The 27,479-nt window shown below is 39.7% G+C and overlaps 1 protein-coding gene across 5 annotated transcripts; it reads right to left on the bottom strand.

The window, feature by feature from the left end:
* Nucleotides 1–26,506, bottom strand: LOC129708934 (acidic mammalian chitinase-like). Of its 5 annotated transcripts, none has more exons than XM_055655011.1 (13): nucleotides 26,306–26,506; nucleotides 24,908–25,079; nucleotides 23,141–23,303; nucleotides 20,391–20,423; nucleotides 17,923–18,127; nucleotides 10,704–10,760; nucleotides 9,407–9,572; nucleotides 8,373–8,497; nucleotides 6,684–6,807; nucleotides 6,376–6,558; nucleotides 3,621–3,737; nucleotides 1,301–1,436; nucleotides 1–671 (listed from the first exon to the last, which is right to left on the bottom strand). In XM_055655011.1, exons 3-13 carry the CDS (start codon nucleotides 23,163–23,165, stop codon nucleotides 598–600), a joined length of 1,245 nt encoding a protein of 414 aa, XP_055510986.1. In that variant the 5' UTR covers nucleotides 23,166–23,303; nucleotides 24,908–25,079; nucleotides 26,306–26,506; the 3' UTR covers nucleotides 1–597. The 5 variants fall into 5 exon arrangements, with proteins under 5 accessions (XP_055510986.1, XP_055510984.1, XP_055510987.1 ...); XM_055655009.1 differs by having other exon boundaries at nucleotides 23,141–23,260; nucleotides 26,306–26,505; XM_055655012.1 differs by lacking the exon at nucleotides 24,908–25,079 and having other exon boundaries at nucleotides 23,141–23,260.
* Nucleotides 26,507–27,479: the final 973 nt, after the last annotated feature.

Below are 27,479 nucleotides of genomic sequence, written 5' to 3'. Positions count from 1 at the left end.
CTATCTTCTGTATAACAGTATCAAACATCTTAAATTATATTGCCTTAAACTGGGACCTTATGGAAGTAACCTAAAGATAACATTTTGTGATTCATACTGTGGTTTTAATGATTGATGCCATTATGGACTGGTTGGTTGTTTCTGTGGCTTGTGAATATTATAGAACAAAGTTTGAAAATATGTTGATTATGTGTCAAATTACTAATCAGGATGGCATTTTTTTCGCCCAATTCACCATTGAAGGTCTCCATCAAAGACACTATGGAAACTATATGGGAAAAATTAAGTCTTTGTGATTTCTGTAACTGCACGTTCCCTCTTTGAATATTATTTATCTCCAACATCGATTCAAATTACACATTTCTAGTTAGTACAGAAGAATTAGATTGTCAATTGTACAAACACTCAACTGGTTGATATTCCATTCTGCTGATACTCTATCTCAACTGACATGTTTTAAGGCTAGTTCCAACAGTTCTCGACATAGGCCAGATCGTAAAGATAATATTCATGATCGATAGCTGTTGTCTGAGCAAAGACAGATTTACTAGGATCTTCCAGGTCAATGCAAGTGCAATCTTTATTGTTGAAGCATCATCAATATAATATTGCCATCATTATTTCCAAAACTAGCACAAATATTTTCATTCTGGATGTAGTTAACTGCGAATCTAATATAGTAAGAAAAACAAGATAATTTGGTCTCTCAGATTTATGCAGATAAAATTAACAAAGTTAATGCATCTGGACAATGCTGGCAAGCTCAATATGTCACACAGAGTCTAAAGACAGAATCAGAGGTCTTGATTAAGAATCCATATTATCCTTGAATATTTTCAGGCTTTCTGTGGTGAGAAGTTCCAAACACTGCAAATCCTTTAGGTGAGGAAATTATTCCTAATCCCAGTTTGAAATGCACACCTTTTACTCTGGCCCTCTGGTTTTAGGTCCTGTATGGAAAATATCCTCCCAGTATTTATCTGGCTAAACACCCTAACAATTTCAATAAGATTGCCTAACAAAATGATCTTTTATAATTCAATTGACTGCATCCAAGACATTTTGATTGGCAGTAAAAACATTATTAGTATTTATATACATTTGGGCAGGAACATGGATGGAAAAGGTTTAGATAGATATGGGCCAAACGCATGCAAATGGGACTAGCATAGATAGATATCTTGTTTAGCACGGAGGAGTTGGTCCGATGAATAATATTAAGCTATATATCAATAACAAGTATTACCACTACCTCAGATCAATACATAAAGTATAGCTGCAATAAGGGCAAATCTTTTACCTGAAGATGCTGTGAACAGTTGGTTTATATATACCAATACAGGATTTGATCCACGTTGGCAATGTCCATGTAAATCATCATAATCAATGGTCCACACTAAAACTCCTCCATATTTACGCTCCTTTAACCAGTCGACCTACAAACGTAAATTAACTATTAGCTACTTCTCCTATTCCAATGATTCAGGCACAGCAGCCCATCTTTCAATGGCACTTTGCAGCCCTAAACACCAAAATCTACAATTTCAAATATATCAATACTGGCAAGCATTGATGGAAGTTAATTGACCTATGATCTTAACTCTTTCATTCTCAATAGATGTTGCCTGACCTGCTGAGTATTTCCACCACTTTTTATTTTTATTCATATTTCCACCATCTACAGTGTTTTATATCTCACAGTTCCAGTGTTTTTATTTTCATTTTTCTGCTTTCATTCATCTCTTTCTAGGTATACTTTCTTCAGAATGATCACCTGTGATTAACTACCGTAGCTTTCAACACCTGAGGGGAGGGAGGTGGTGTGGGGAGGGGGTTGGTGTGGGGGGGGAGCGGGGTGGGGGAAGGGGTTTTAGGGTGTGTGTGTGGGTGGGGTGGTGGGGGTGTGCATGGTGGAGAGGGTGTGTGGGAGAGGACGGTGTGGGGGGGAGGGGTGGTGTGTCGGGGGGGGGGGGGGGGGGAGGGGTAAAGGGGGGGAGGGTTGTGTTATGTGGAGGGGGGGAGGGGTGATGTGTGTGGGAGGGGGGTGGGGGGAACGGAGGAGAGGTAAAGGGGAGGTGTGGGGGAGAGGGGGGTGTGGGGAGGAAGGGGAAGGTGGGAAAGGGGGGTGAGGGTGTGTGGAGGGGGGTGTGTGGGGGGAGGGACTCCACAGCGGCCACCAGCCACAGCACAATACAGCACCTCCCAGCTCTACTCAGCAGCTTCCCCGACTCCACTCAACGACTTCCCCGACTCCACACAGCGGCTTCCCTGACCACACAGCGGCTTCCCCGACTCCACACAGGGGCTTCCCCGACACCACTCTTGCGGGCTCACTCAGCACGCCTTGCGGACTCAATCAGCATGGCTTGTGGACTCAGCCCCACCTCCGGGGTTTTTTTCTCCTCTCCCCGGTGATTGACAGCGGGTGCCAGAAGGGGTGTTACCTTCATGATGACAGACAGGCGAGAAGACCAATCAGCTGATCTCACAATTTTTTAAACCTTCATAACTTTTGTAATATTCCACTGATCGGAACAAATCTTAGTGCACTTGGAGCAGAGGAGAACGGTGCGTAAGGCGGCCAAAAAACCTAGCGCAATAGGGTACCATTTTTGTTCAAATTAAACAAAACACACAAACCGGAAGAGGACAAGATGAGAGTTTTAGTAATAGTGTAGATTTTCTCCACCATTTTCCTTCTTTTCATTTAAGAGATACCACCCATCAAAGAAAAATCAATTTCTTGAATATAATGTTGACGTGAAAACCCTCACACATACTGTAAATGTCAGTAATTTTATCCACTCAATGGCCCCCTGAGATCCCTCAAAACATTAATTAAATAGTGAATGCAATCTGTTTCATAACATGCTGGTCCATTTATGGAGCTTGTGGCCACATTGGTTCTAATGAAATTGACATGACAATTGTGTGTGCCCTTTGAATAACTTGATGATCTTCACACCTGCCTACCAGTTTGTCTCTTATGCAAAGCTCTTTGCTGGGAACATCTACTATGCTTTTCTGGACAAAATCTAGAAGAAAGTGAAATAAAAAAGCTGAAATCCAGAAACAAAACAAAATGCTGGAAGCACTCAGTAGGTCAGGCATATCTGAGTAAACATAAAAAGAGCTAAAGTTTCAGTTGAAATACTTTGTCAGCTACTATTTGATTAACAGAACTACTCTTGATGGTATGCAGAGTCTTAATGATGTGGGTGATTGTTAATGGTCACTTTTTTTCCAGAAGCATTGAGGATGTGAGTTTTATTCCAAGTCGGATAATGGCTACTGAAAATCATTTGTGAATGTGTCACAAAATGATTCTCTTTTCACTACTGCTGTATAGTGCACAATCAAATTGCTTATAAAACAGAACAATGTACGGAATATTCCATGGAATTAAACTCTGACCAACAAGCTTGTATCATCTTTTACTATATCAGGCTTTGTAGTTTTCACCAGTCCATTAAAAAAAATAGCAGGATGTAGTCTGCATAAATTCAGAATTAATTTAAAAACTAATAAATATTTAACTCAAAACAGAATTATAATATTTTCCCTCACAATTAATTGGAATAAAATCATTCATTGCCAATTTCTTAATATACAAACTGTACTTTGACTTTAATACTTCGTAGGTTATCATATCCAAGCCATATATGATCCTTGACTGCATATGGAACCTTTTGATCTTCATCCCAAAAATAGTTTGCACCTTTCAGAAAGTCGCAGATCTGTTAATGAGACAGAATTAATATTGTTACTCATTGTGAATTGGCATCTACACCTTTATTGTGAAATAAAACAAAATATCTACCATGTTTATGTTATCATCTCCACTGCATATAAGCTGTGGGGCGAGCATCAAAAATGTGTCTAGAAATCAACTTTCGTGACCCATGTCTCGGAATTACATGAAATTTTGCACAGATTTAGATAAAATATATTTGAGAAGGAAGTCATAACTCGTCAGCCAAAAGTTGCACATTAATTAATTAAACTAATTAGAAAATTAGATCAAAAAAGTAAGCGCCATATGTCCCATGCCCATATTACACCATGGGGAGCCTATTTCCATGTTGCAGTCTATTTAAGCCATATATTATTATACCATATATAAGAGATGAATATGACAGTAGTCATATATAATTATGTTTAATTATATTATATAAAAATAATATCATGAATATAATTGTGAGTGAGTTTTTTGAATGAGACTGCCGCAGAGGTCCGGCTCCTGAACCAGCCAAATTAATGGGTGAGGGCAGTTCCTATGGGTTCCCCCATTTACTGAACCCCACTGACTGCCAATTGCAGAGTGGGGTCATGGCCATAGCGGGACTGGGGCAGTGCCAGGCTGGGGGAAGGCTAAGACATCTTCCACTAACAAGAAAATGCTTAACCCTATACTAACCCTTCCAGAGCTGCCCACGGCTGGAGCTGGAGCAGCTTTGGAATCGGCTGCGGGCTCCGTACGTGTGGCCCCGCAGCATGTCCACCTCGCCGTGCATGACCTTCTCGATCATCGTGGTGATGATGGTGGGGAGCAGCACTGCCCTGCATGCTGCCCGGGCCACCTTCAACACCCCCATAGCACTGGCTCCATCAGACTGACTGCTCGCGCGCTGCAACACCGGCCTACCGACAGCCCGACCAACCCCTCGCAGCACCCACCGGCCATCCGACCACCGGCCACCGGCTGTCCGACCACTCGCAGCACCTACTAGCAGACGACCAATCTCACCATCCACCGTCGGCCCGGCCACTCTCACGACCCACTGACGGACCGACCACTCTCACCACCCACCGGCGGCCCGACCGATCCTCCACAGCATCCATCGGCCTACTGACAGGCCCAACCGACAGACTGACTGATGGACCCTAGCTCTACATTTGTTTTTTATCATTTTTATTTAACAGTTCACATCATTAATATAATTAAAAGTCTCATCTTGACCACTTCCTGTTTGCGTTGTTGTTTGAAAAAACGCTACCACGTACAGCTGTGATTTTTGGCCTTCGTACTCAGTCCTCCGATGATCAGGCCACGAGGATTATTCCCATCAATGAAAAATAAAAGAGTTATTAGTGTTTAAAAAATCTTGAGATTCTCTCTCCTGTCAATCACAGCGATTAAGGCCATGCCCCTTCTGGGGGGGGGGGGGGGGGGGGGGGGGGGGGGGAGAGGGACTATAAACCCAGAAGTCTGACAAGGGAGAGGTCACGACTCTCAGTCTGAGCTGGGAATCTACACACCACTGAGTGTCTACTGAACTGTGAGTGCTCTTTATGTGATTTTGAAACCAGTCCCTTCAGCCCACAACACCCATACTAGTGCTCCAGAAAGCCCCTCCCCCCACTGGCCTGCAATATTGGAATTGGTGGAGAGGTGGAATATTGCGTTGGGGTCTGCGACCCAACGGGTCCGAGGGTCCTCGCTGCCTAGCGACCATAAAACAAAACGCGGGATTGGTCAATTTGTGTCCGACCAATGTCAACAATGTCAAATGTGCATTGATTGGACAATTACTACATGGAAAATTGGAAGTTTTTTTAATATTTATAAAAATGTGCAGGTTTTGTTCTTGACGAGTTGATTTATATAATATTTTTACACAATATGTTAAAAATTAAGGTCGTTCCATGAGTTGGGTCACGAACTTGAACAAAAAAACTCCTCGGCCAACAGCCTAATAAAATGATTTAATAAATTGCCATTTTGTCATTCGATTGACAGGTGTTCTCTTGTTGTTGTGCACATGGCGAAGAACAAATGTAGTTTTGCTGTTAAGAGGGAAGTGTAATTTTCCTGGCCCTTCAGAGGGAGATCTGAAGCTGGATGTCAGAATGTAATTGTTCTTAATTATTATCATAAGATCACATCAGCACAGCGAGACGGCCATCTCCACTGAGAGATGTATTAAATCATGAGGGGAATAGATAATGTGAATGCACTGTCTTTTTCCCAGGGTGCGAGAATCAAGAACTAGAGGGAAAAGGTTTAATGTTAGAGGGAAAACATTTAATAGGAACCTGAGGAACATATTTTTTTAATTTGGAGGATGGTCAGTATATAAACAAGCTGCCAGGGGATATATTTGAGACAGTTACAATAATAATATTTAAAAGACATTTGGATAGGTACATAAATAGGAACGTTTAGATGGATATAGGCATACACGGTCAAATGGGACTAGCTTAGATGGGGCATCTTGACTGGCATTGACAATTTGGGAAGAAGGATCTGTTTCTGTGTTGTATGACTCCATGAATGGGCTTATATCACACATTTAGTCACAAACACAAAAAAACAATGTAAATAGCAATTAGTTTTGATATGCTGAATTAATAAATATTCTCACAAATGATCACCTCATAATTTGACATGACACCAGATTCATTTGTGTATTTGGCGCTTGGTGCAGGACCAGTTATTGGGGCACCAACTCCGCTAAATGAAGTTGAGAGGTTGTAGCTCCGCCCATAAGTGGCAATTCCAACTATCAGCTTTTTTCCTGGTACACCTTTTCCTCTGTAGTATTTAATAGCAAAGTCCTGCAGGTTGCAATTCAAACAACAGTTCAAGAAAGATTAAGCACATTTTGAAACCTCTTTCCAGAAAATGATTCAGAATTGAAACCAAATGTAATGACAGCTTTAATAGGAATTTACAAACGTACAACACTTAAATACATAGAATCACCCCTTTTGTCTTTCCGAGGATACAGGGGACTGTTGTGACCTGTGAAATTGTCCCAGGGACCATGGAAATCAAATGTCTGCACACCAATAAAATCCAGATATCTACAAAAATTCAAATGCAGTAAAATATATTATTCACAAACAGCAATACAATACTATCTATACTATCCAGCAATACTAATTCATTGGGACTTAATGGAGTAATACAGAGAACAATTAGGATGCAAAATATTTCAGATTATTCTCCCTGTTGCAAACAAGTTGATACTGCCTGATTCAAATTCAGATAATACAATAAGCTTGTCATTTAAAGCTATATAAATCTGTTGTCTTTTATCTGTTGACCTGCATGTAACTCCACACCAATAGTGAGATGGACATCACTGCATCTGAAATTCACTTGTAAACTACTCAGTTATATCAAACTACTGACACGGGTATGATATGAAAAGCCAGGCAGCTTGTACTATCTTGATCTATGGATAAAATTCAGCACAGATAGACACACCCCCTCCTGTTGACCCACAGATACCTTGTTAACAACATCTGAGGAAGTGTTCTAAATGTGGCAGTGATTAAGCAAGCCACAATCTGTGTTAATCATGTTGACAGAATCAAAACTATTAACCAACCTCCGAGGTTACTCCCCTATTATCCAGCTCCAATTAAACATTTCAAAGTATCAGACAATTAAGTGCCTGGACTTATAAATCTTTGATATTGACTCATGTATACATTTTGTGGTATCAACTGAAATGTAGCAAGAAAATCATGTGTCAATCACCTCCCCCAGCTGGTGAATGAGTACTTTTCCATGTTGACACAGAGAGCAAGCAGAATCGATATGTATTTTGGATAGAAGACATTTAATGTCCATCACTGTGGATGTCTTGGTAGCACAACTAATGAACAACGTGGCCTAAAAAGATATAGGTGTCAGATAATGTTTGGTATGCGCTGAGGAAACCAATATGAGGGTTAACCCTCTGTGACAGCAAGATTGACAACCATGGGGAACTGGTACCTTGTTGACAGTTCAATTATATAATCCACCATATGGCCTGGAACTTGCTTTGCTTACTACAACCTTCAAGCCTGGGGATTATAATGTTGGCCCACGTCATTGAACAGTACAGTATAGGAACAGGCCCTTATGTTCATAATATCCATGCCGAACAGATGCCAAGATAAACTAATCTCCGCATGATCTCTATCCCTCCATTACCTGCAAATCCATGTGCCTATGTAAAAGTCTTTCAAATTTCAATATCCGCCACCACCATTCATTGATCATGATCATGTGATAGGAGCAGAATTGGGTCATTCAGCCCATCAAGTCTACTCCGCCATTCAATCTTGGCTGATTTATCTCTCCTATCTCCCCATAACCTGTCACCCGTACTAATCAAGAATCTATCTATCTCTGCCTTAAATATACCCACTGACGTGGCTTCCACAACCTTTTGCAGCAAAGAATTCCACAGATTCACCACCCTCTGACTAAAGAAATTCCTCCTCATCTCCTTCCGAAAAGAATATCCGTTAATTCTGAGGCTATGACTCCCCATTAGTGGAAACTTTCCACATCCACTCTATCCAAGCCTTTCACTATTCTGTACGTTTCAATGAGGTCCCCCCTCAGTCTTCTAATCTCCAGCGAAACTTACTTAATAATCTTGGGTATTTCATAACTATTATCAATGGTCTTTTTTCCTGCACCTACGGCAGCTGAAAGCAATAATGTAGATTTACTTTCTTTTGTTGCCTCAAGTATAAATGAGGTTTTCAGTTCCTAAAGGTAAGCAAAATAATTAGAATAATATTGTAGAACCAAAGTCAAGGAAATTATGATGAAAGTTTACGACAGATAATTTAGGTTTCAGTGTTTTAACTACATTTCCTATTCATGCTGCTACCAAAGACATTTGCCACTGAAATGCAAAAGACCTGATGTTAAACCAGCCGATTTACCCAAAGTCAAAATGGATGAGAAATACATGGCACATTTCTGCCAATTGGGATTTTAAACAAACCATTCCAGGCAAGAAATACTACCAGCCCTCAGAGATAGTGGTGTACCTAATAGTCTTAAGAAGCAACCTAATATTATTATATGACCTGCAAAAATGTAATCTCCATTATGCATCATTGGATGACAAGAAATTCCTCCATCTAAAGTCCTGGTAGACCAAAACAGTTATCTTTGGTCCACATAAGATCAGAGCTCCCCCAAATCTGGGCTCTATACAATCATGTATTTAACTGCCCCTTAAATGATAACTGAGATATCCGTAGCAAAGCCCTTAACTTAGAAATTTCCTCCCTAAACGTTCTGCTTCTTCCTTCCCCAATAAGATAACCCTAAAAGCAGACATTTTTAACAAAGCTTGGCATTTTGGTTTAATATTTCCATATATGGGTCAGTCAAATTTTGTACAATATTCTCCTTTCAAGTATTTTGATACTGTGAAGGAAAAATGTATCCACAACAATAATACATCACCTCTCTTATCTCCTCTATAAAATAAAATTTAATTGTCATTTACCAGAACAAGAATTCTCTTATATTTTTTAATTGAAAACTTTTAAACTGAAAATAAATCCAGGGAGGAGGTTGATTTGAGAGTATGCCACATTATATATTCAATTATTTCATAACATTGGTCATCAGAGATATAAAATTAAATGTTGGCTTTCTTACCTGAATCAATTTTGAGTATAGATGTTTGTTTTCTGGTGGATTTCCTGGTACACCAGGGAACGCCCAATCCAAATCTAAACCATCAAACTGATAATGCCTCAAGAAGGTAATCACAGATTGGATGAATATTGCTCTAGTTAACTGAGTACTCACCATTTTATTAAAACTGGAACAGTAAAGAAATAAAAAATGTTGTTATGTGTTTCAATCTGTGTATACTTCTTAAATATAAATCTATATGCATTTTAAAATTTAAATCAAATTTCACATTTTATGGAAAAATGCATTTCTGTTCCAGATTTAGCCTCCTGGTCTGTGCTAAATCAGGACAAGCCAAGAGGAAATAATTGGATTCAGTGGACTCTTGTAAAATCACGGTCCTCTCATCAGCACACATGAATGGGAAAGGGTTTGGTGGCTAGTATTATTTAAAATTCACATACATTTAAACTTTAAAATGTAGGAATCAGGCCACGAATTCAATTAGAATAAGCAGTAAATGTAGAATGGTGAAAGAAGGAACTGTGGATGTTGGTTACAAAAAAAGACACAAAGTGCTGAGTAACTCAGTGGGTGAGGCAGCATCTGTGGAGAACATGGTTAGGTGACGTTTCGGGTTGGGACCCTACTTCAAGCTGATTGTGGAGGGGAGGCGGGGGAGAATGCTGGAAGAGAGGGGCAGGACGAAACCTGATAAGTGGTTACAGATGGGAGGTTGATGGACCCGCACTGCGCAAGAGCGACTACCGCGTTCAAAGTTGTGCCGTTGATGACAGAAATTAAGTTAAAGTGAATAGAGGACCCGTGGTGGCGTTTGTAAAATAGAACAAAACTTATCCGTGAAGCCATTGGGTCCCCGTTGTGAGGTCAGGCAAGTATTCGCGGATAAAAACAAAGGTGATCTGAAAATCGGCAAAGGCCTCAACTGCACAGGCGCGGCTGACGGGTTCCCTTTGTGATGCCAGAGATCTCCGTTGTTTCGCGCATGGCAACCCTCCCCCAACTGCGTAGGCACGGACGGCAAGTTGTGGAGCTGTTTTAAGTTAATTTAAGTTTTAAAAAGTCAATAACTTGTAAAATATAACATTAATCTGAACTAAACTTAAGTTAAAGTTAATAAAGTGAATAGTTTACATTTACAGTTTAGTAATAATTTAAAAATTGCTCGTGGCATTTATATATTCCATTTGGAATACTGTGGATAGCTTGCAAAACGGCATCAAGTAATTATTGATGGGAATTTTACATTAGTTACACGTACATATTTTACCAATATATCCTCATTACAAACTCTTACCGAAAGGAACCAAAGTTCCAACCTCCAACAGCAAGAAGTGTCTTCAATTCACTATTCCTTTAAAAAATAAATCAAATTCATGTATTTAAAAAAAAAAATAATTGAAGTAAACCTTCATAATGTTGGTAACAGATATTGGTCTCAGTGGTCTAAAGGAAAACTTATTCAAGCACCTTTTCAAAATAACCTTAAGATAAGATATGATGAGATTATCTGGGGATATGGCAGAAAATTTGGCCTTGTGTTTTTAAGGAACACTTTAAAAATTAATAGTGGAAAGAGTCCAGAGGTAGGTTCCATGGTCCAGTATACCCAGCCACTGTAGTCGTGGTTGGTCGAGCAAAGATTCCAGTTAATGACCTCTACCCTCTGACCCAACAATGCTGATGATGGAAGAACATGGTGATGGTCATGCCCACCGAATTGGCAGTGAGAATCTCTATTGTTGCAGATCTTCACTAAAATAGAAAGGGGCTGCATATGGGTGAAGTACAGAGGGATGTGGGTTTTGCACGAATCACAAAAAGGTGAAGCAAGTCGTTAAGAAGGCAAGTGACATATTGGCCTTTGTTGCAAAGGGGTTGGAGTTTAGAAATTAGGAAGTTTAGTGACAAGGGTATTAGTGAAGCCACATCTGAAGTGACGCACTTTAAAACAAGGAACTGCAGCTGCTGGTTTACAAAAAGAGACACATACAGCTTTGGCCTCTTTACCAAAGGAGATTTGCCAGGTTTATTCCTGGGAATAAGGAGATTGTCCTAACAAGAGAGGCTAAAATGCTGTCTAGCGTTTAAAAGAATGAGGAATGATCTGATTGAAAAAAAAACATAAAATAATAAAGGGGCAGACAGAGTAGATATCGAGATAAAGTTTTCATTCATTCATTCATTCATTGACCAAGAAGATGTGGTCTTAAAATCAAGGTATGCAGAAATTTCTTCTTACAGATGGTGATCTCTGAAATTTTCTATTAAAGAGATGAGGCTAAATCATTAAGATATTTAAAGTGGAGGTAGATCGGTTTTTAAGATAGGGAATTTGAGAGGTTTAGTGCCGACAGCGCTGGTTTGAAGGGCCAGGTGACCTACTCCTGTTACCTTCTTGGCTTCATTGCATGGCACTTGTGTGGCTCAAAAACTTCATCCATCAAATTGCTGAGGGTTGCAATAGTGAACCAGACCACATATGTCCTGCTTCTTATGGACAGAACAAAATTGGGTATTTGTTCAAGTTGTCAGGTAGAGTTGCTGCCATAACTGTACTGGAACACTGGCAAGAGGGAAAAGTACGCTGGTTTTCAGTTCCACTGTTCCAATATTGGCCAGCCTTTTTTGAACCCAGTGCTCTTAGCTGTTCCTTAATATCAAGTAGGGTGAATCCAAATGACTAATAGATGTAGGATTCCCGGTCTTCCCCTTTGAAGATGACAGCAAATTCTTCAAACTTGAGGATGATGCACTAGCATATAGACTCAGAAACACATCCAATAAAAAGTGTTGGTAAGAGACAAGGGTGTTTGATTACGTTGAGGAGGTGACCTAGAAATAATATTTTTCAACACAGTTGTTTTCCTGCTTTAAGACACATGAGACTACAGATGCTGGAATGTTGAGTGAAAAAACAAAGTACTGAAGGAACTCAGCAGGACAGGCAGCATCTGTGGAGGGAAATAAACAGACAATGTTTCAGGTCACGAGTCTTCTTCAGACTGCTGAAATAGAGGGGAGAGATATAACCATATAACAATTACAGCACGGAAACAGGCCATCTCGGCCCTACAAGTCCGTGCTGAACAACTTTTTTCCCTTAGTCCCACCTGCCTGCACTTACCATAACCCTCCATTCCCTTCTCATCCATATGCCTATCCAATTTATTTTTTAATACCAACGAACCTGCCTCCACCACTTCCACTGGAAGCTCATTCTAAATGGTAAAGAGTGATTTCCAAAACAAATCTTGTGATTTTCTACATCCTAATCAAAATTGTGTTATAACCAATTCAATCAGCATAATATAAATAGCATTCCTTAAATTATCAATCATATTATATCCTATTTTCATTATAAGAACATGTTATAGCTGAACTGCCTGCATTCGCAATTTGCTTTCGAACTGTTGCAAGCAATTTGACTGTATTTTTTCTCCATTCACGCGTCCCAATTTAGTAGCTAAATGTCCACCAGCCTTATTCAGGTAGAGACCATCTGAATGGCATTGTGCATGGGATATCGTGTCTCACAAATGTTAGAATTTTTGGATAATGTTTGGCATGGTAGGTTGTTCTGGAAGGTTAGATCAAATGGGATACAGAGAGAGAGCTAGGTAATTGCTTACATAATTGACAATAGTAAAAAACAAGGTGATGGTGAAAAGTTGTTTTTTCCGGCTGGTTGTCCATGACTTGTGTTGTTCCTCAGGGGTTGGTGTTGGTTCCATTCCTGTATGTCAAGTTTATCAACAATTTGAATGCACAAGGCATACTTAGTAAGTTTGCAAATTACATTAAAATAAGTGATATCGTAGACAGTGAAGAAGATTATCAAGAATTAAGCCATAGCAAGAATGGTATTCCTCAGTGTGCTTTCCATTTAGGTAATTATGTGTCCTTGATGTAACTTTGAATCACTGCCCACTTTCTATTATCTTAAGAGATACCGTGACATATCGTCAGAAGTGCTCTCGTTGAAGCTATGAAATTTAGCAATGTACCTGAATTAAAATACTGAAAACTAGGTGTGATTCTTCCTGATTTGTATAATAGATTGACTTGAGTCAGTGAGCCATGTAATTAAGTGAAGTTAGTACAGCAATGCCCATGTCACTGGATTTCATGCAAGCAATCTTATCAATGGTAAAAATGTTACAGTTTCAGTTGATTAGTATTATTTCTTTTCATGCAGACAGAAACACGGAAAATCCAATGAATCTTCCTTAACGAAACCTAAACTATTAGCAGATGATTGTGATTTTGTAAAATTACAAACTTGTCCTTGAAATAGTGGCTTATTATATATGAGGAGTGTTCGCCCAATGCCGGAGTTCCATCTTCCCGGCAAGAGGGCCTATAACATCGGGCCGCCGTTGTGGCGACTGGCTGCGGAGGCCTCAAATAGGCCCCGACCTCGGGTGGACTAGGAGGAGGACTGGACTTTTTGGTGCCTTCCTTCACAGTGGAAAGTGTTGATTCTGCTGTGGGGGGACATTCATGTTGAATCCTATAGTGTATTGTGTCTTTTTTTCTTTTTTCTTTTATATGGATGTATGGTCATCTAATTTCTTCTCTGTAAAGCACTTTGGCTTCAATGTGATTTGATTTAAAAGTGCTATATAAATAAATAAATACTTACTTACTTACTTATTTGTACAATCAAAGAGTCCAGCATAACATTTCACATGCAGACACCTACATATTAATTGTTTATAACTCCGCCTTTAACACCATGTCCAATCAAACTCATCTCCAAACTACTGAACCTCACACTCAACACCACCAACCCCCCTCTTCCCCCTGCAACTATATCCTTGATTTCTGACCCATAGACCACAGTCAGTGGGGATATAAGATAAAGCATGCTGTACAATAATTTTTAACACTGGCTCTCCGCACGGCTGTATTCTCAGCCTTTACACTATTCTCCCAATACACTTGCACTGTGCGACTTAATGCTGCTTTAACTACATTTACAAGTTTGCGCAATAACATCACCATAGTAGGCCTGGTCGCAAACAACAACGAGGCAGAGTGCAGGAAGGAGATAGATAGCTTAGAAAAGTGGTTTCAAGATAACAAGCTCTCCTTCACTCTCAAAGTCGGCAAGAAAAAAGAAGCTAGTCTGACTTTGGAAAGCAGGGTGGAGTGCACACTCATCAATAGTGCAGAAGTGGAGATGATTTAATGCTTCAAGTTCTTAGGGGTAAATATAATCCGCTTTCTGTCCTGGTCCAATTACATTAGCACTACAGCCAAAAACGCACACCAGCCCCTTTACTTCCTCAGTGGACTAAGGAAATTCAGCATGTCTCCAACAAATCTTACCCCACATAAAGCAATTTATCTACACTTCACACTGCCTCAGGAATGCAGCTAACTTAATAAAGGACCACTCATCCTGTTCATTCTGTCTGCTTCTCTCTCCCATCACGGATAAGATACAAAACCTTGTAAGTGTAAACACACGTTCCAGCTTCTTTCCATTATCAGACTCTTGAACGGACCTCTTATAAGCTGAGGATGTATTCCTGATCCCCCAATCTACCCCGTTGCAGGCCTTGTATTCTCTCATTTTCTGCATTTTTTTCGTAGCTGTAATACTACATAGATGGCTTGATTTTTCCACATGCATGGATGCTTTATCCAGATAGCACACAAACTACTTTTTTTTACTGTATCTTGTACACATAACGATGATAAATCAAAACTAAACAGACATACAAAGCTGCAAAGCTCGCAAACTTAAGCTAGAAATACTGGATGACCTACAAAAGGAAGTACTTGTGGTGAAAAGCAGAAAGATGCAGTACTGCCAAGGTGGCTTAGATGTTGCAAGTAGTGTGGACAATGACGTAAGTAGCAGAAGAAAGAAATGACCCTCATATGGGCAAATTATGAAATGTATTGGAAAATTACTTTATAAACAGAACACACAAAAAGTCCATGAAATGAATAAGATAATTTGTGCAGGCACAGAACGGGGATGAGGTTCAGGTTACCAGATGAATACAATGAATCTCTGGTCAATTCAGTGGAAGGCGTACAGTGCATTCAGAAATAATTCAGACCCCTTCACTTTTTTCACATTTTGTTACGTTACAGCCTTATTCTAAAATGGATTAAATTCATTTTTCGTATCATCAATCTACACACAATACCCCATAATAAAAAAAGTGAAAACAGGTGTTTAGAAATATTTGCAAAGTATTTAAAAAGAAATAACAAATATCACATTTACATAAGATGCAGGAAGATTATTCCCGATGTTGGGGAAGTCCAGAACTAGGGGTCACAGTTTAAGGATAAGAGGGAAGTCTTTTAGGACCGAGATGAGAAGATCATTTTTTACACAGAGAGTGGTGAATCTGTGGAATTCTCTGCCACAGAAGGTAGTTGAGGCCGGTTCATTGGCTATATTTAAGAGGGAGTTAGATGTGGCCCTTGTGGCTAAAGGGATCAGGGGGTATGGAGAGAAGGCAGGGATGGGATACTGAGTTGGATGATCAGCCATGATCATATCGAATGGCGGTGCAGGATCGAAGGGCCGAATGGCCTACTCCTGCACCTATTTTCTATGTTTCTATGATACTGCTGCAAACAAGATTTGTATTGAACTTGTACATCACTACAGTTGTGCGTGACAATAAACTCCACAACTTGATAACATTCCTGCCTATTCAGTCTCGCTCCATCCTAGGAAATACTATTTATTGACCATAGCTCTGTCTTCAACAACACATTTTCAACCAAACTGCTGGACATAGGATTCAGTACCCCCCTCTGCAATTAGATCCTTACCTTCCTGATCCATAGATCACAATCAGTTAGGATGTGACAAAACATCCTCCCCAATGATCCTCAACGTCAGTGCTCAATAAGGCTGAGTATTAAGCCCCTTACTATACTCCCTATACATTTACAACAGCGTGACCAAATTCTGTTCTAAATCCACTTACATGCTTACAGGTGGCACCAGTATACTGGGCTGGACATCAAGATGCAGTACAAGAAGGAGATAGTGAACCTAGTAGCAAGGTGGCAAGACAACAATCTCTCAATGTTAAAAAAATGAAGATGATAATCGACTTCACAAGGAGTGATGGAGTACGTACCACAATCACCATCAATGGTGCTGGTGGAAATTGGCCAAAGCTTTGCTCCTAGATGTAAACATCAGCAACAATTTGAATTGGTCCAATCACATTGATACCACAGCTAAAAAAAGAACACCAATGCTTCTAACTTCCTCAGAAGGAAATTCAATACATCTCTAATGAATCTCATTGCAAATGCATTATCGAAAGCATCCTATCCAGATAACTCGGTATGACAACTTTTTTGCCCAAGACCACAAGAAATTGCAGAGTTGTGAGTGCAGCCCAGTCCATCATGGAAACCAGGCCCCTCTTGATCTACACTGTATACACTTTCCATTGCCTCAGGAAAGCAGCCAACATAACCAAGGCCCACTCACGCTCAGGCCATTCCCCCTTCCCATCGGACAGAAGATGCAAAGGTTTGAAATCACCAGTTTCAAGAACTGCTTTTTTCCTGCTGTCATCAGACCTTTGAACAGACCTCTCTTCTGCTGTTATCACATCGAATTACAAATCCACTGACTCCCATAGCTATCTAGACTAAACTTCTTCCCACCCAACTTCCTACTACTCCCCTATTCAATTCCTCCGTCTTCGTCACATCAGCGTCCAGGATGAGGTTTTCCATATTAGGTCTTCGGAGATGTCCTCATTCTTTAGGAAACGGGGGTTTTCCTCTTCCATTATAGATGAGGCTCTTAGCCCCGATTTCCCGCAGCTCCGCTCTTGCTCCCACTCCCCCCCTATGTAGCTAGGAGAGTCCGCCTTGTCCTCACCTTCCACCCCATCAGCCTATAATCTTCCAACATTTTAGTAATCTCCAACGGGATCCCACGACTGGCCACATCTTCTCATCTCTACCTCTTTCTGCTTTCCGCAGAGGCCATTCCCTCCGCAACCCCCTGGTCAACTCATCCCTTCCCTCCCAAACCACCCCCTCCCCAGATACTTTCCCCTGCAACCCCGCATGAGATATAACACCTGTCCAATTACCTCCCCCCTCGACTGCATCCAAGGATCCCAGCAGTCTTTTCACCAGTGGCAGAGGTTCACACACCTCCTCCAACCTCATCTGCTGTTCCAGGTGTCAACTCCTGTACATTGGGAGACCAAGCACAGGCTCGATAGACACTAAAAGCTGGCAAACTCAGTGGGACAGGCAGCCAACCTGAAATGTTGTTTGTCCATTCCCCTCCACAGATGCTGCCTGACCCAATTAATTCCTTCAGTAGTTTATTTTTGATAAAGATTCCAGCATTTGTTGTCTCTTGTGTTTCCATAGGCTTCACTAACTGCTTCTCAAAAGTCCAACTGCTTTCAAGGATGAAAACATTTAACATGAGAAAGAATTATAGATTAAGAATTTGTTTTGGTTATAAGTAAACTGCTGAGGAACGCATCCCCACTCACCTAGACTTGAGACCGTTAAATGCTTTTAAAGAACTGTCTTTCTTTGGATCTTTGATAAAAATTTTATAATCTTCAGTTATTTCAGCAAAAGCATAAATCAAATGGGTGCACAAAAAAGGATTAATATCCTTAGCCGCAAACCGACCAATTCCAGTTCTGTGTTGTGCCCAGTTTGTGAAATAACAAACAATGATATAAGTACTGCCTGCAATATACAAAATAAAACATGTTATGATAAAATATGTTATTTATCTCAGGATAAGTATTCAGTGTAAAACTTAATCATGCCTAAATGTAATCATTTGTTATGTTTTATTAAAAGTCCAAAACCGTAGCAACAAATAATTGCAACCTTCTAAATGTCACTGGTTTGTTGTAGAAATGGACATTTTTAAAGTAGTTTAAAAACATTAATTAAAAAATAAATAAATACACACTTGAAACACAATTTCTATTAAGATTGTCGATTAATAGCCTGTAAACCTGTAATACTGGGTGCATGATCAGTAATACTTTAGTGAACCATATTATGTATGCATATGATCTTGTGGTCATTAGTCCAGCTAGCACTGGTCTCCAGCAGCTCCTTACTATATGTTCTGTGTATGGTGTGGAACATGATATCAAATATAATGCTGGTAAAAGAGCTGTTATGATCTGTAGAACCAAAGAGGATAAATGTCTAAATTTTCCTGATTTCCTAAATTGTCTGACAATAATCTTAGTGTCTGTAATAAGGTACAATATCTTGGACATTTTATTACAGAACAAATGACAGATGATGAGGATATTTATAGGCAACGGCGTATGCTGTATGTACAACCGGCTATCCTCTTACGCAAGTTTGGTGCGTGTACAGATATAATGAAGGTGTCTCTGTTTACAGCATATTGTACACCACTCTATACTGCACATCTGTGGTCAAACTACAGAAAAACAAGTATACAGAGACTTAAAGTAGTGTATAATGATGCAATGAGAATACTGCTGAAGAAACCTAGATGGTGTGGTGCAAGTAAAATATTTGTGGCTGTAGGAGTCAGTACCATATAAGCTAACCTAAGAAATCATATGTGTTAATTTATTTGCAGGATTAATTACTCAGAAATTGAAATTAGCTTGGTCTTATCAAACATATACACGCTAGCAATCCCAGTTGTGGAGACATTAGTATAGTTGTCTCATAGTAGGACACACTGATCTTTCTTTTTATTCTGGATTTTAAACCATGTATTGTGTTTTTGTATATAATTTATGATGCTCATAAGTAATTTACTAAGCTTTTATATGTATTTTATGGTGTTTTTATATGCAATGTATTCTATGTAGGAGTAGGAGTAAACGGGTCCTTTTCACAATGGCAGGCAGTGACTAGTGGGGTACCGCAAGGCTCAGTGCTGGGACCCCAGCTATTTACAATATATATTAATGATCTGGATGAGGGAAATGAAGGCAATATCTCCAAGTTTGCGGATGACACTAAGCTGGGGGGCAGTGTTAGTTGTGAGGAGGATGCTAGGAGACTGCAAGGTGACTTGGATAGGCTGGGTGAGTGGGCAAATGTTTGGCAGATGCAGTATAATGTGGATAAATGTGAGGTTATCCATTTTGGTGGCAAGAAAGGGAAAGCAGACTATTATCTAAATGGTGGCCGATTGGGAAAGGGGGAGATGCAGCGAGACCTGGGTGTCATGGTACACCAGTCATTGAAGGTAGGCATGCATGTGCAGCAGGCAGTAAAGAAAGCAAATGGTATGTTGGCTTTCATAGAGACCAAACCTGGAGTATTGCGTACAGTTTTGGTCTCCAAATCTGAGGATGGGCCATAGAGGGAGTGCAGAGAAGGTTCACCAGACTGATTCCTGGGATGTCAGGACTGTCTTATGTAGAAAGACTGGATAGACTTGGTTTATACTCTCTAGAATTTAGGAGATTGAGAGGTGATCTTATAGAAACTTACAAAATTCTTAAGGGGTTGGACAGGCTAGATGCAGGAAGATTGTTCCCGATGTTGGGGAAGTCCAGGATAAGGGGTCGCAGCTTAAGGATAAGGGGGAAATCCTTTAAAACCGAGATGAGGAGAACTTTTTTCACACAGAGAGTGGTGAATCTCTGGAACTCTCTGCCACAGAGGGTAGTTGAGGCCAGTTCATTGGCTATATTTAAGAGGGAGTTAGATGTGGCCCTTGTGGCCAAGGGGATCAGAGGGTATGGAGAGAAGGCAGGTACGGGATACTGAGTTGGATGATCAGCCATGATCATATTGAATGGCGGTGCAGGCTCGAAGGGCCGAATGGCCTACTCCTGCACCTAATTTCTATGTTTCTATGTATTGTCGTCTTTTATCTGGACCTAAAAGTTTAATAATAACAATAATAATAATAATTTACAATACTTTAATGAAAGTGATTGCTGAGATATGCTGACTAGAAGTAGCTTTGGCATTTGATGACAATACTATGACTTACCCAATTGTAGTTGCAAAAATATAAAGAATCCCACTGTGGAAAAAAAAGTCAAAAAGCTTATTTTTTCATTTTCATTAAAGAATAGTATTAGACAATCAACTAATTTGTATATTACAATTAAAATGATAAAAATTACGAAGGTTAAATGGGAAAAATACCTGATATATATTCACAAATGTTCAATTAATGTAAGACATAATCTAATTTAATTTAAAATTGTACATAGATTATATTATTCAAAAACAAGATTGAACAAATTTTATCCAAATATATCCGCCAGTTGTGATAAATGTCTAGCCCAAAAGGCAACTATAACACACTCCTTAGTTTCCTGCATAAAACTTTATAGATTTTGGAATGATATTTTTGAAATATTTACAAAATTATTCAAGACAAGAATGGAACCTAATACTGAAATTATTATATTTGGTGTAATGGAAGATGGGAATAAATTGACCACATCTCAAAATCTATTCCTTAACTATGGTTTAATAATAGCAAAAAAAAAAATTTAAATTTTGGAAGGGTACATCAATACCAACGCTTAAAATGTGGATTGCAAGTATGTTGGACACCGCTTATCTTGAGGAAATGCGATTCCTCCTAATGGATAAATCAGACCAATTCATAACGAGTTGGTCTCCATTCGTCGTTTTTTTGGAATCATATGGTGCAACATTGTAAAAAATTGTAAAAAATAACTTTCAGGACTGGACGAGGGTTGGTCAAGATTATAAATAATGATCTCCTTTTCTTTTTTATATTATTTTCTTTTCACTATTTTCTCTCTCAACTTTCTTCATTTACTCGTTTTCTTTCTTCACACTATATATTTCACATCTTTCTATCCTTTACTATCTAACTTCTTTTTCTTATTCTCATCTTTTTTCAATGTAACAAAAAAAAAAAAGAAGTTGTACATAAAATGTATTATGAAAATATATATTAGGCACTTTGGTGCCATATGACTGTACTTCTAATAAAATAAAATATAAAAAAAAAACAATTAAAATTTCAAAAATGTACTGACTTTTCATAGAATGATCGGTCAAAGAAGCAAACAGGGTAAATGAAAATGCCCAATAAATTAGGATTGAAAAGGTTCTTGAAAGGAAAGAGTAGACATGAGGGAGGGCACGAGATTTGGGTGGGAGTAGTGGGGTGCATGGTTTAAAAAGGAAATATAAGGACAGATATTTAAAGGCTCCAGGCCTGTAGTTGGGCAAAGGATGGATGTAAAAAAGATTAGAATCAAAGGAGCATGGTGTTGATAGGGTTGACAAAGAATAGAAAAGATCGGAAGGATAAAATCATGAAAGAATTCAAAAATACTAGGATGAGAACTGCACATTGGAAGTATTGGGACATAAGATAGATAGATAGATAGATAATAAATACTTTATTAATCCCCTCAGGGAAATTCAGATGTCCAGGAGCCAACACAGTCAGAACATAAAGCAGACAATACATAAAATACGGACAATACATAAAAGCAATAAACACTAAAAAAAACCAATAACTAATAAAACTGCAAAGCATCCCCATATAGCTTAACCGTCAGTATTATATAATCTAATGGCTGCATGGGTGAAGGATCTCCTGAAACGCTGCAGCCATTAGATTTTACAGCGCAGGGAGAGGAGCGGGTTGTTGTTCTGTGTGCTCCTCTGACCCTCCAGAGTTTCATGGTGGGGGTGCCCGGAGTTGTTGAGGATGACCTGCACCTTGCTCCTCGTACACCTCTCAAAACCTGACAACTTATTCCTTACTGCTTTGTCACTGATAATCACTATAATCATAGGTTAGGCGCATGTGGAAATGAGTCTGGCACAACGGATCAGGACAATATTGTTTCCCTCATGTAATTTCTCCATAAAAATAGCGGGACAACTGCTTCAATAATAACACTGATCCTAACCTAGATCAAGATTCCAATATGTTCCCAATGGGTATTTTTGTGAGTGGGTAGTTATGGATGCAGAAGATGGATTTGTTCTGTCCACCCACCAGTGTTTGATCAAGTAATGCACGAGATAGGCTAGGCATTCTTTAAAACCTGAAAATGATCGCGCTTAGTTAGAACAGTTACTGTAGATGCTTGTTGCCGTGAGAGGAGCACCACACGTCTGTTGACTCGTGGGCTCGAGCTGAGGTTCTCATCTCCAACTGTCAATTGTCATCTGCAACTGTCATCTCCCTGTGATTGGCCCAGTTCTGGTGACGAAGGTTCAATCAGTAAGTGGCTTGCCCATCAGGTGGCACCACATGCCCTTCAAAACTGAAGGCTTGTGGAGAGTTATCCAGGCATAATTTGTCGTGGATTCTTAACATAAAGCATCATGGTTATGTAACTGAACTGTATCTAGAGGCCTTGACTTATAATCCATATAATTTGAACTATGATCTTACTAGTTTTACTTAAAACCATCTTGATAAACAATATTGATGCCAGTAAAAGGGATCATTGATCAGTGGTTTTAGAAATCTATAGGTACTAACTGGAGATACTGGTTTACACCAAAGATAGACACAAAATGCTGGAATAACTCTGAGGGACAGGCAGCATCTCTGGAGATAAGGAATGGGTGACATGTTGACACGTCAAAGGTCTTGACAACCCCCCACACAGATGCTGTCTAACCTGCTACGTTTTCCATCATTTCATGTTTTTATTCCAAATCATTATAACTCTTTGCTTACAATAGCTTAATTGTATATTTTCCAAATATATTTTAACAAACCATACTTACCAAAAAGTTTGAATATCATTGCCATGTTGTGATGAGTTGAGTTACTATATAGCTTTATTCTTGACGTAATGGAGGGTGCCCTGGTAATATTGCTGGAACTGTGCAATGTTTCCACATTACCTATAATATATGGTCACACAGTCATTCGTTTCATGAACAGAGACTGGCATTCCAAAAGGGAGGAACAAAATGGTTTTCAACCAGATTTCTTGGATACATGACCATTTATTTCAACAACAGGTTCTGAACAAAGATCAGCAGAACAAAGATCTGTTTAAACATTAAGCAGAATGTTAAAAATCTGCACATTATTCCTCATAGTTAAGATGGAGGGAACTATTATTGGCCTATTTTAAATCATTTGCCTGACTGCTTGGTCTTTTACTTTGAAGTTAAACTTTTATGTAAATTTATCACATTTTAAAGTGATGTAATTAAAAAACATCATCGTACTATGTTTATATATAGGATTAATAAATAGAACGTTTATGTTGCAGCATTGTATAAAATCAGAATCAATATCTTTTCTTTTGTCTGACTATATCCTTCTACAGCAACCTCTCTATTAAAATTGTTATCATATTTAATTTCTGTACTTAAGTTCGCTGTAATCAAATGGAAACCATTGTTTGTGAAGCATGCTGGCTACTGGTTCACAGTGGAAGATCATTAAGAAATTTATTTTGGACTGGACAAGACACGCTCTTTATTGACACGTATAATACTTTGTCAAACAATATCCACTGGTATATTTAGGCTATTAAAAGTGGCCAATGGGATGTGAAACATTCTGATTCTGTACCATGGTAACTACATAGGGGAAGACAACAAATAAGTGCTTGTGTTGATTGAACCTCATTGAAATTGTTCATTTGTGAGTCACGGAAAAATCGGTTTACAGACAGTTGTCAGGAATGGAAGCTTTATGTAACCTGGGAACTGCTTACGGATCAGATGGAAAGCTGGGCTGGACATCCGCAGATGGAATTTTATTGGGAGACAATACCTTTTTAGGAAGTCAAATACAGTATAGGGCACTAATTAATATTGATAAACAGAGATTGGATAGTTTGGAGTTTTTCACTGGACTGAAGGATGCTAAGTGTGACAAGAAAGAGGTATATAAATTATGTCTTCAATAGGGTATATAGAATCGTTTTCCCACTGTAGGAGCATTAAAGAACAAGAGAACATAGGTGAAAGGACGGAAGTTTAAATGGGATTTGAGGTGATTTTTTTTTCCAAGGAAGTGGTTGATAATTGAAATGTACTTTCAAAGGAATCATAATCAATCACTACATTTAAGAAACATTTAGGCAGGCATGTACACAGGCAGAGTGGATTTGAATTTCATGCGGATAAATGGGATAGGTGGGCAAAATGTTTGTCATGAACATGGTGGGCTGAAGAGCTAATTTTTATTCTGTGATTCTAGAAATGAGCACTGGATAAAGCAACAGCTATCCTCATAGTCAAACTGCAGACTTACAATCCAGAATTATCCATGCATTTAGCCATTTTTTTCCAGTATAGTCACATTGCTCTATACAATCCAGCTGTCCACCCAATCAATTTACCCAATCATCAGCAAATGTTGTAAAATGTCACTCGCAGCATTATTAAGCTCCACTTAATCAATTTTGGTTTTGTGAAGGCTAAATAATGACCAGAGTTGAATTATAAAGGTGAGGTGAGACTGATTGCCCTTGACATCAAGACAGCACTTGATCCAGCGTGGCATCACGGAGAAAATACCTTGAGACATACCTCGCAAAGGAAGATGGTTATTGTTGATGGAGGTAAATTTAACCAAACATAGGGCAGCACTGCAGGGATTTCTCAGGACAGTTTCTCAGGCCCAATCATCTTTAGCTGCTTCATTATGACTTTCCTTTCATTATATGGTCAGGAATAGGGATGACCACTGATGCAACAAGACCTAGACAACATCAGGCACAAGCTGGTAAGTGTAAAGAAATATCTAAGCCACAAATGTGCTTGAGAATGACAATCTCCAACATGAGAATCAAACCAATACTCTTACATAGGGAGATCAGTACTGTACAAATTGCTCCAGATATGGTATATGCTCCAGATATGGTATAGCCATGGCAGAACCTTCCTACTTCCATATTAAATTCCCCTCCTAGTATATAAAGCTCAGTTAGCGTTTCTAATAGCTTTTCCTACATACTAGCATTATCCAAATTATACACTGGGACAATCAGATCTCTCGCCAGTTGGCTTACTTGATACCCTTTTTATTTTTCAATGAGGTAGGTTGGAAAATCTGGACTCCACCCATAGCTTTTGAGAGGACTATTATCAGCGGGGAAGAATCCGTTCCTGAAGCTGGAGTTACTTGTGGTCTCTATCGCCGCTTTTTCAAACATTAACCCCTTGTAATCCCACAGGAACACAGATACTGCAAACACCGAAATCTGAAACAATCTGTTGCTGAACCCAGTGGGTCGAGCAGCATCAGTGGAAGGAAAGGAATGTTCCTGTCCAAAAGCAAACTTTCAACCCAAAAACATCAAATATTCATTTCTCCTTGTACCCTGGGTTCTTCAGTTTTTTTCTAACAAAGCAAGTACGTCTGGAGTGTGGGGGACTTGAGGGCCTGAAATACAGGGAGGGGCTCGACAGGCTAGGAGCGCAGGAACCTGAAGGGTGATCTTATGGAGATGTATAAAATCACGAGGGGAATAGAAAGTTGGGGAATCAAGAACCAGAGGACATTGGTTTAAGGTGAGGGGAAAGATATAATAGGGACCCGAGGGGCAGCTTTTTCAGAGGGTGATGATTGTATGGAACAAGCTGCCAGAGGTAGTTGAGGCTGGGACTATCACAACATTTAAAAGACATTTGGATTGGACAGGTTTTGAGGGATATGGGCCAAATGCAGGTTGGTCGGCGTGGACAAGTTGGGCCTCAGGGCCCGTTTTGTGCTGTATGACTTCAATTATGAAGTGTTATTCAGATTGGGTGATAAGGGTTAAACAATATATTGAGTTTAAAATGTTTAAAAAATCCTCTGGTAAAAGTGTCAGTGTAGATATAGAGGCTACAAGGGAGATGGAGAATCTGCGCCACAGTCCCAGAGCTGGTGGGAGAGACGCCCAACGCCGCCGACATTTCACACCGATCTTCAGCTTCCTGCACCTGTGGGTGTTTGTATGTCGCCGTGTGATGTGGGACCGGGACCGGCGCCGGTTTGTTTTTATATGTCGATGCCCCCGAAATCCCTGCTCGTCGACGGCACGGCCAGCGGACAACAACCTCCCGCCAAACACAGCGCATGCGCACAGCCACAACCAACGATAAAAGAGGAGCAAGATAGACCACTCCTCCGAAATCCAATGGACTGACGTGTCGTACGTGACGGGACGTCACGGCCGCCATTTGTTTATGCTGTCAGTCAAAGATCTATATAGTTATCTGGTGATTCACCAAAGGTCAAAGAGCGTAGTTTCGGCCCGAAATTTTACCTATTTCCATCTCTCATTTTGGCTGCTGTAAGTGAATTTCTCCAGCACATTCCCCCCCGTTAAAAACATGGTCTACGGCCGATTTTTGAGCATTTTCTGTGCTAGTCGGGGTCCGTTCACAGCGACCATTTTTTTATGCCAAAAAAGATAGAAAGTCCAATTACAAAGATCCTCAAGTATCTAGTAGCGGGAACGGACAGCCACAGTTTTGCCAAAGCGATTTTAAGATCCAAAATATCGGGAATTGGCGCGTTTGCTCGCTGAATTTCATCAAAAGTAAGGCACTAGAGCGTACTTTTGATGAAATTCAGCGAGCAAACGTGATGTCCGATGTGAGAGGATCAAAAAATCACCACGATAAATGTCAGCTTATTCTCTTCTGGCTTTCAGACCTTCAGTTCAACTTTGTATTTAAAGCATCACTTTCTACTTTTTTTTTCTTGAAAATTTAGGTCGCTGTGCTTACATAACCCCGACTAGCAAGAAAATGTATCAAAAATCGGCCGTTTTCCATGTTTAATAACGGGGGGGAATCTGCGTGTTTATACATTCACTTACATGTACCAAACTGAGAGATGTCCTCCAGTTAAAATTTTCGGTCATGTGAGGGGGGATCTACGCTCATTTGACCTTTGGTGAAATCACCCTATAAGATCTTTGGCCAGTCTGAAGAAGGGTTTCGGCCCGAAACGTCACCTATTTCCTTCGCTCCATTGATGCTGCTGCACCCGCGAGTTTCTCCAGCATTTCTGTCTACCTTCGATTTTCCAGCATCTGCAGTTCCTTCTTGAACCATTTGTTTATGCCTCCCGCTGTGTAATCCAAAGCAAAGATCCTCAAGGATCTAG

Source organism: Leucoraja erinacea, chromosome 24 (assembly GCF_028641065.1).
Source record: "Leucoraja erinacea ecotype New England chromosome 24, Leri_hhj_1, whole genome shotgun sequence".
NCBI lineage: Eukaryota > Metazoa > Chordata > Chondrichthyes > Rajiformes > Rajidae > Leucoraja > Leucoraja erinaceus.
Note: the sequence above shows the minus strand (reverse complement) of the source record. Positions and strands in the feature narration are given on the sequence as shown.

Excerpts from the sequence above, each read along its gene's own strand:
- LOC129708934 (XM_055655011.1), bottom strand. The coding sequence starts at position 23,165 with ATGGCAATGATATTCAAACTTTTTG. Across the intron at positions 18,128-20,390 it reads ATTTTTGCAACTACAATTGG|GCAGTACTTATATCATTGTT; the intron begins GTAAGTCATAGT and ends TGTATATTGCAG. Across the intron at positions 672-1,300 it reads ACTGTTCACAGCATCTTCAG|ATTCGCAGTTAACTACATCC; the intron begins GTAAAAGATTTG and ends TTACTATATTAG.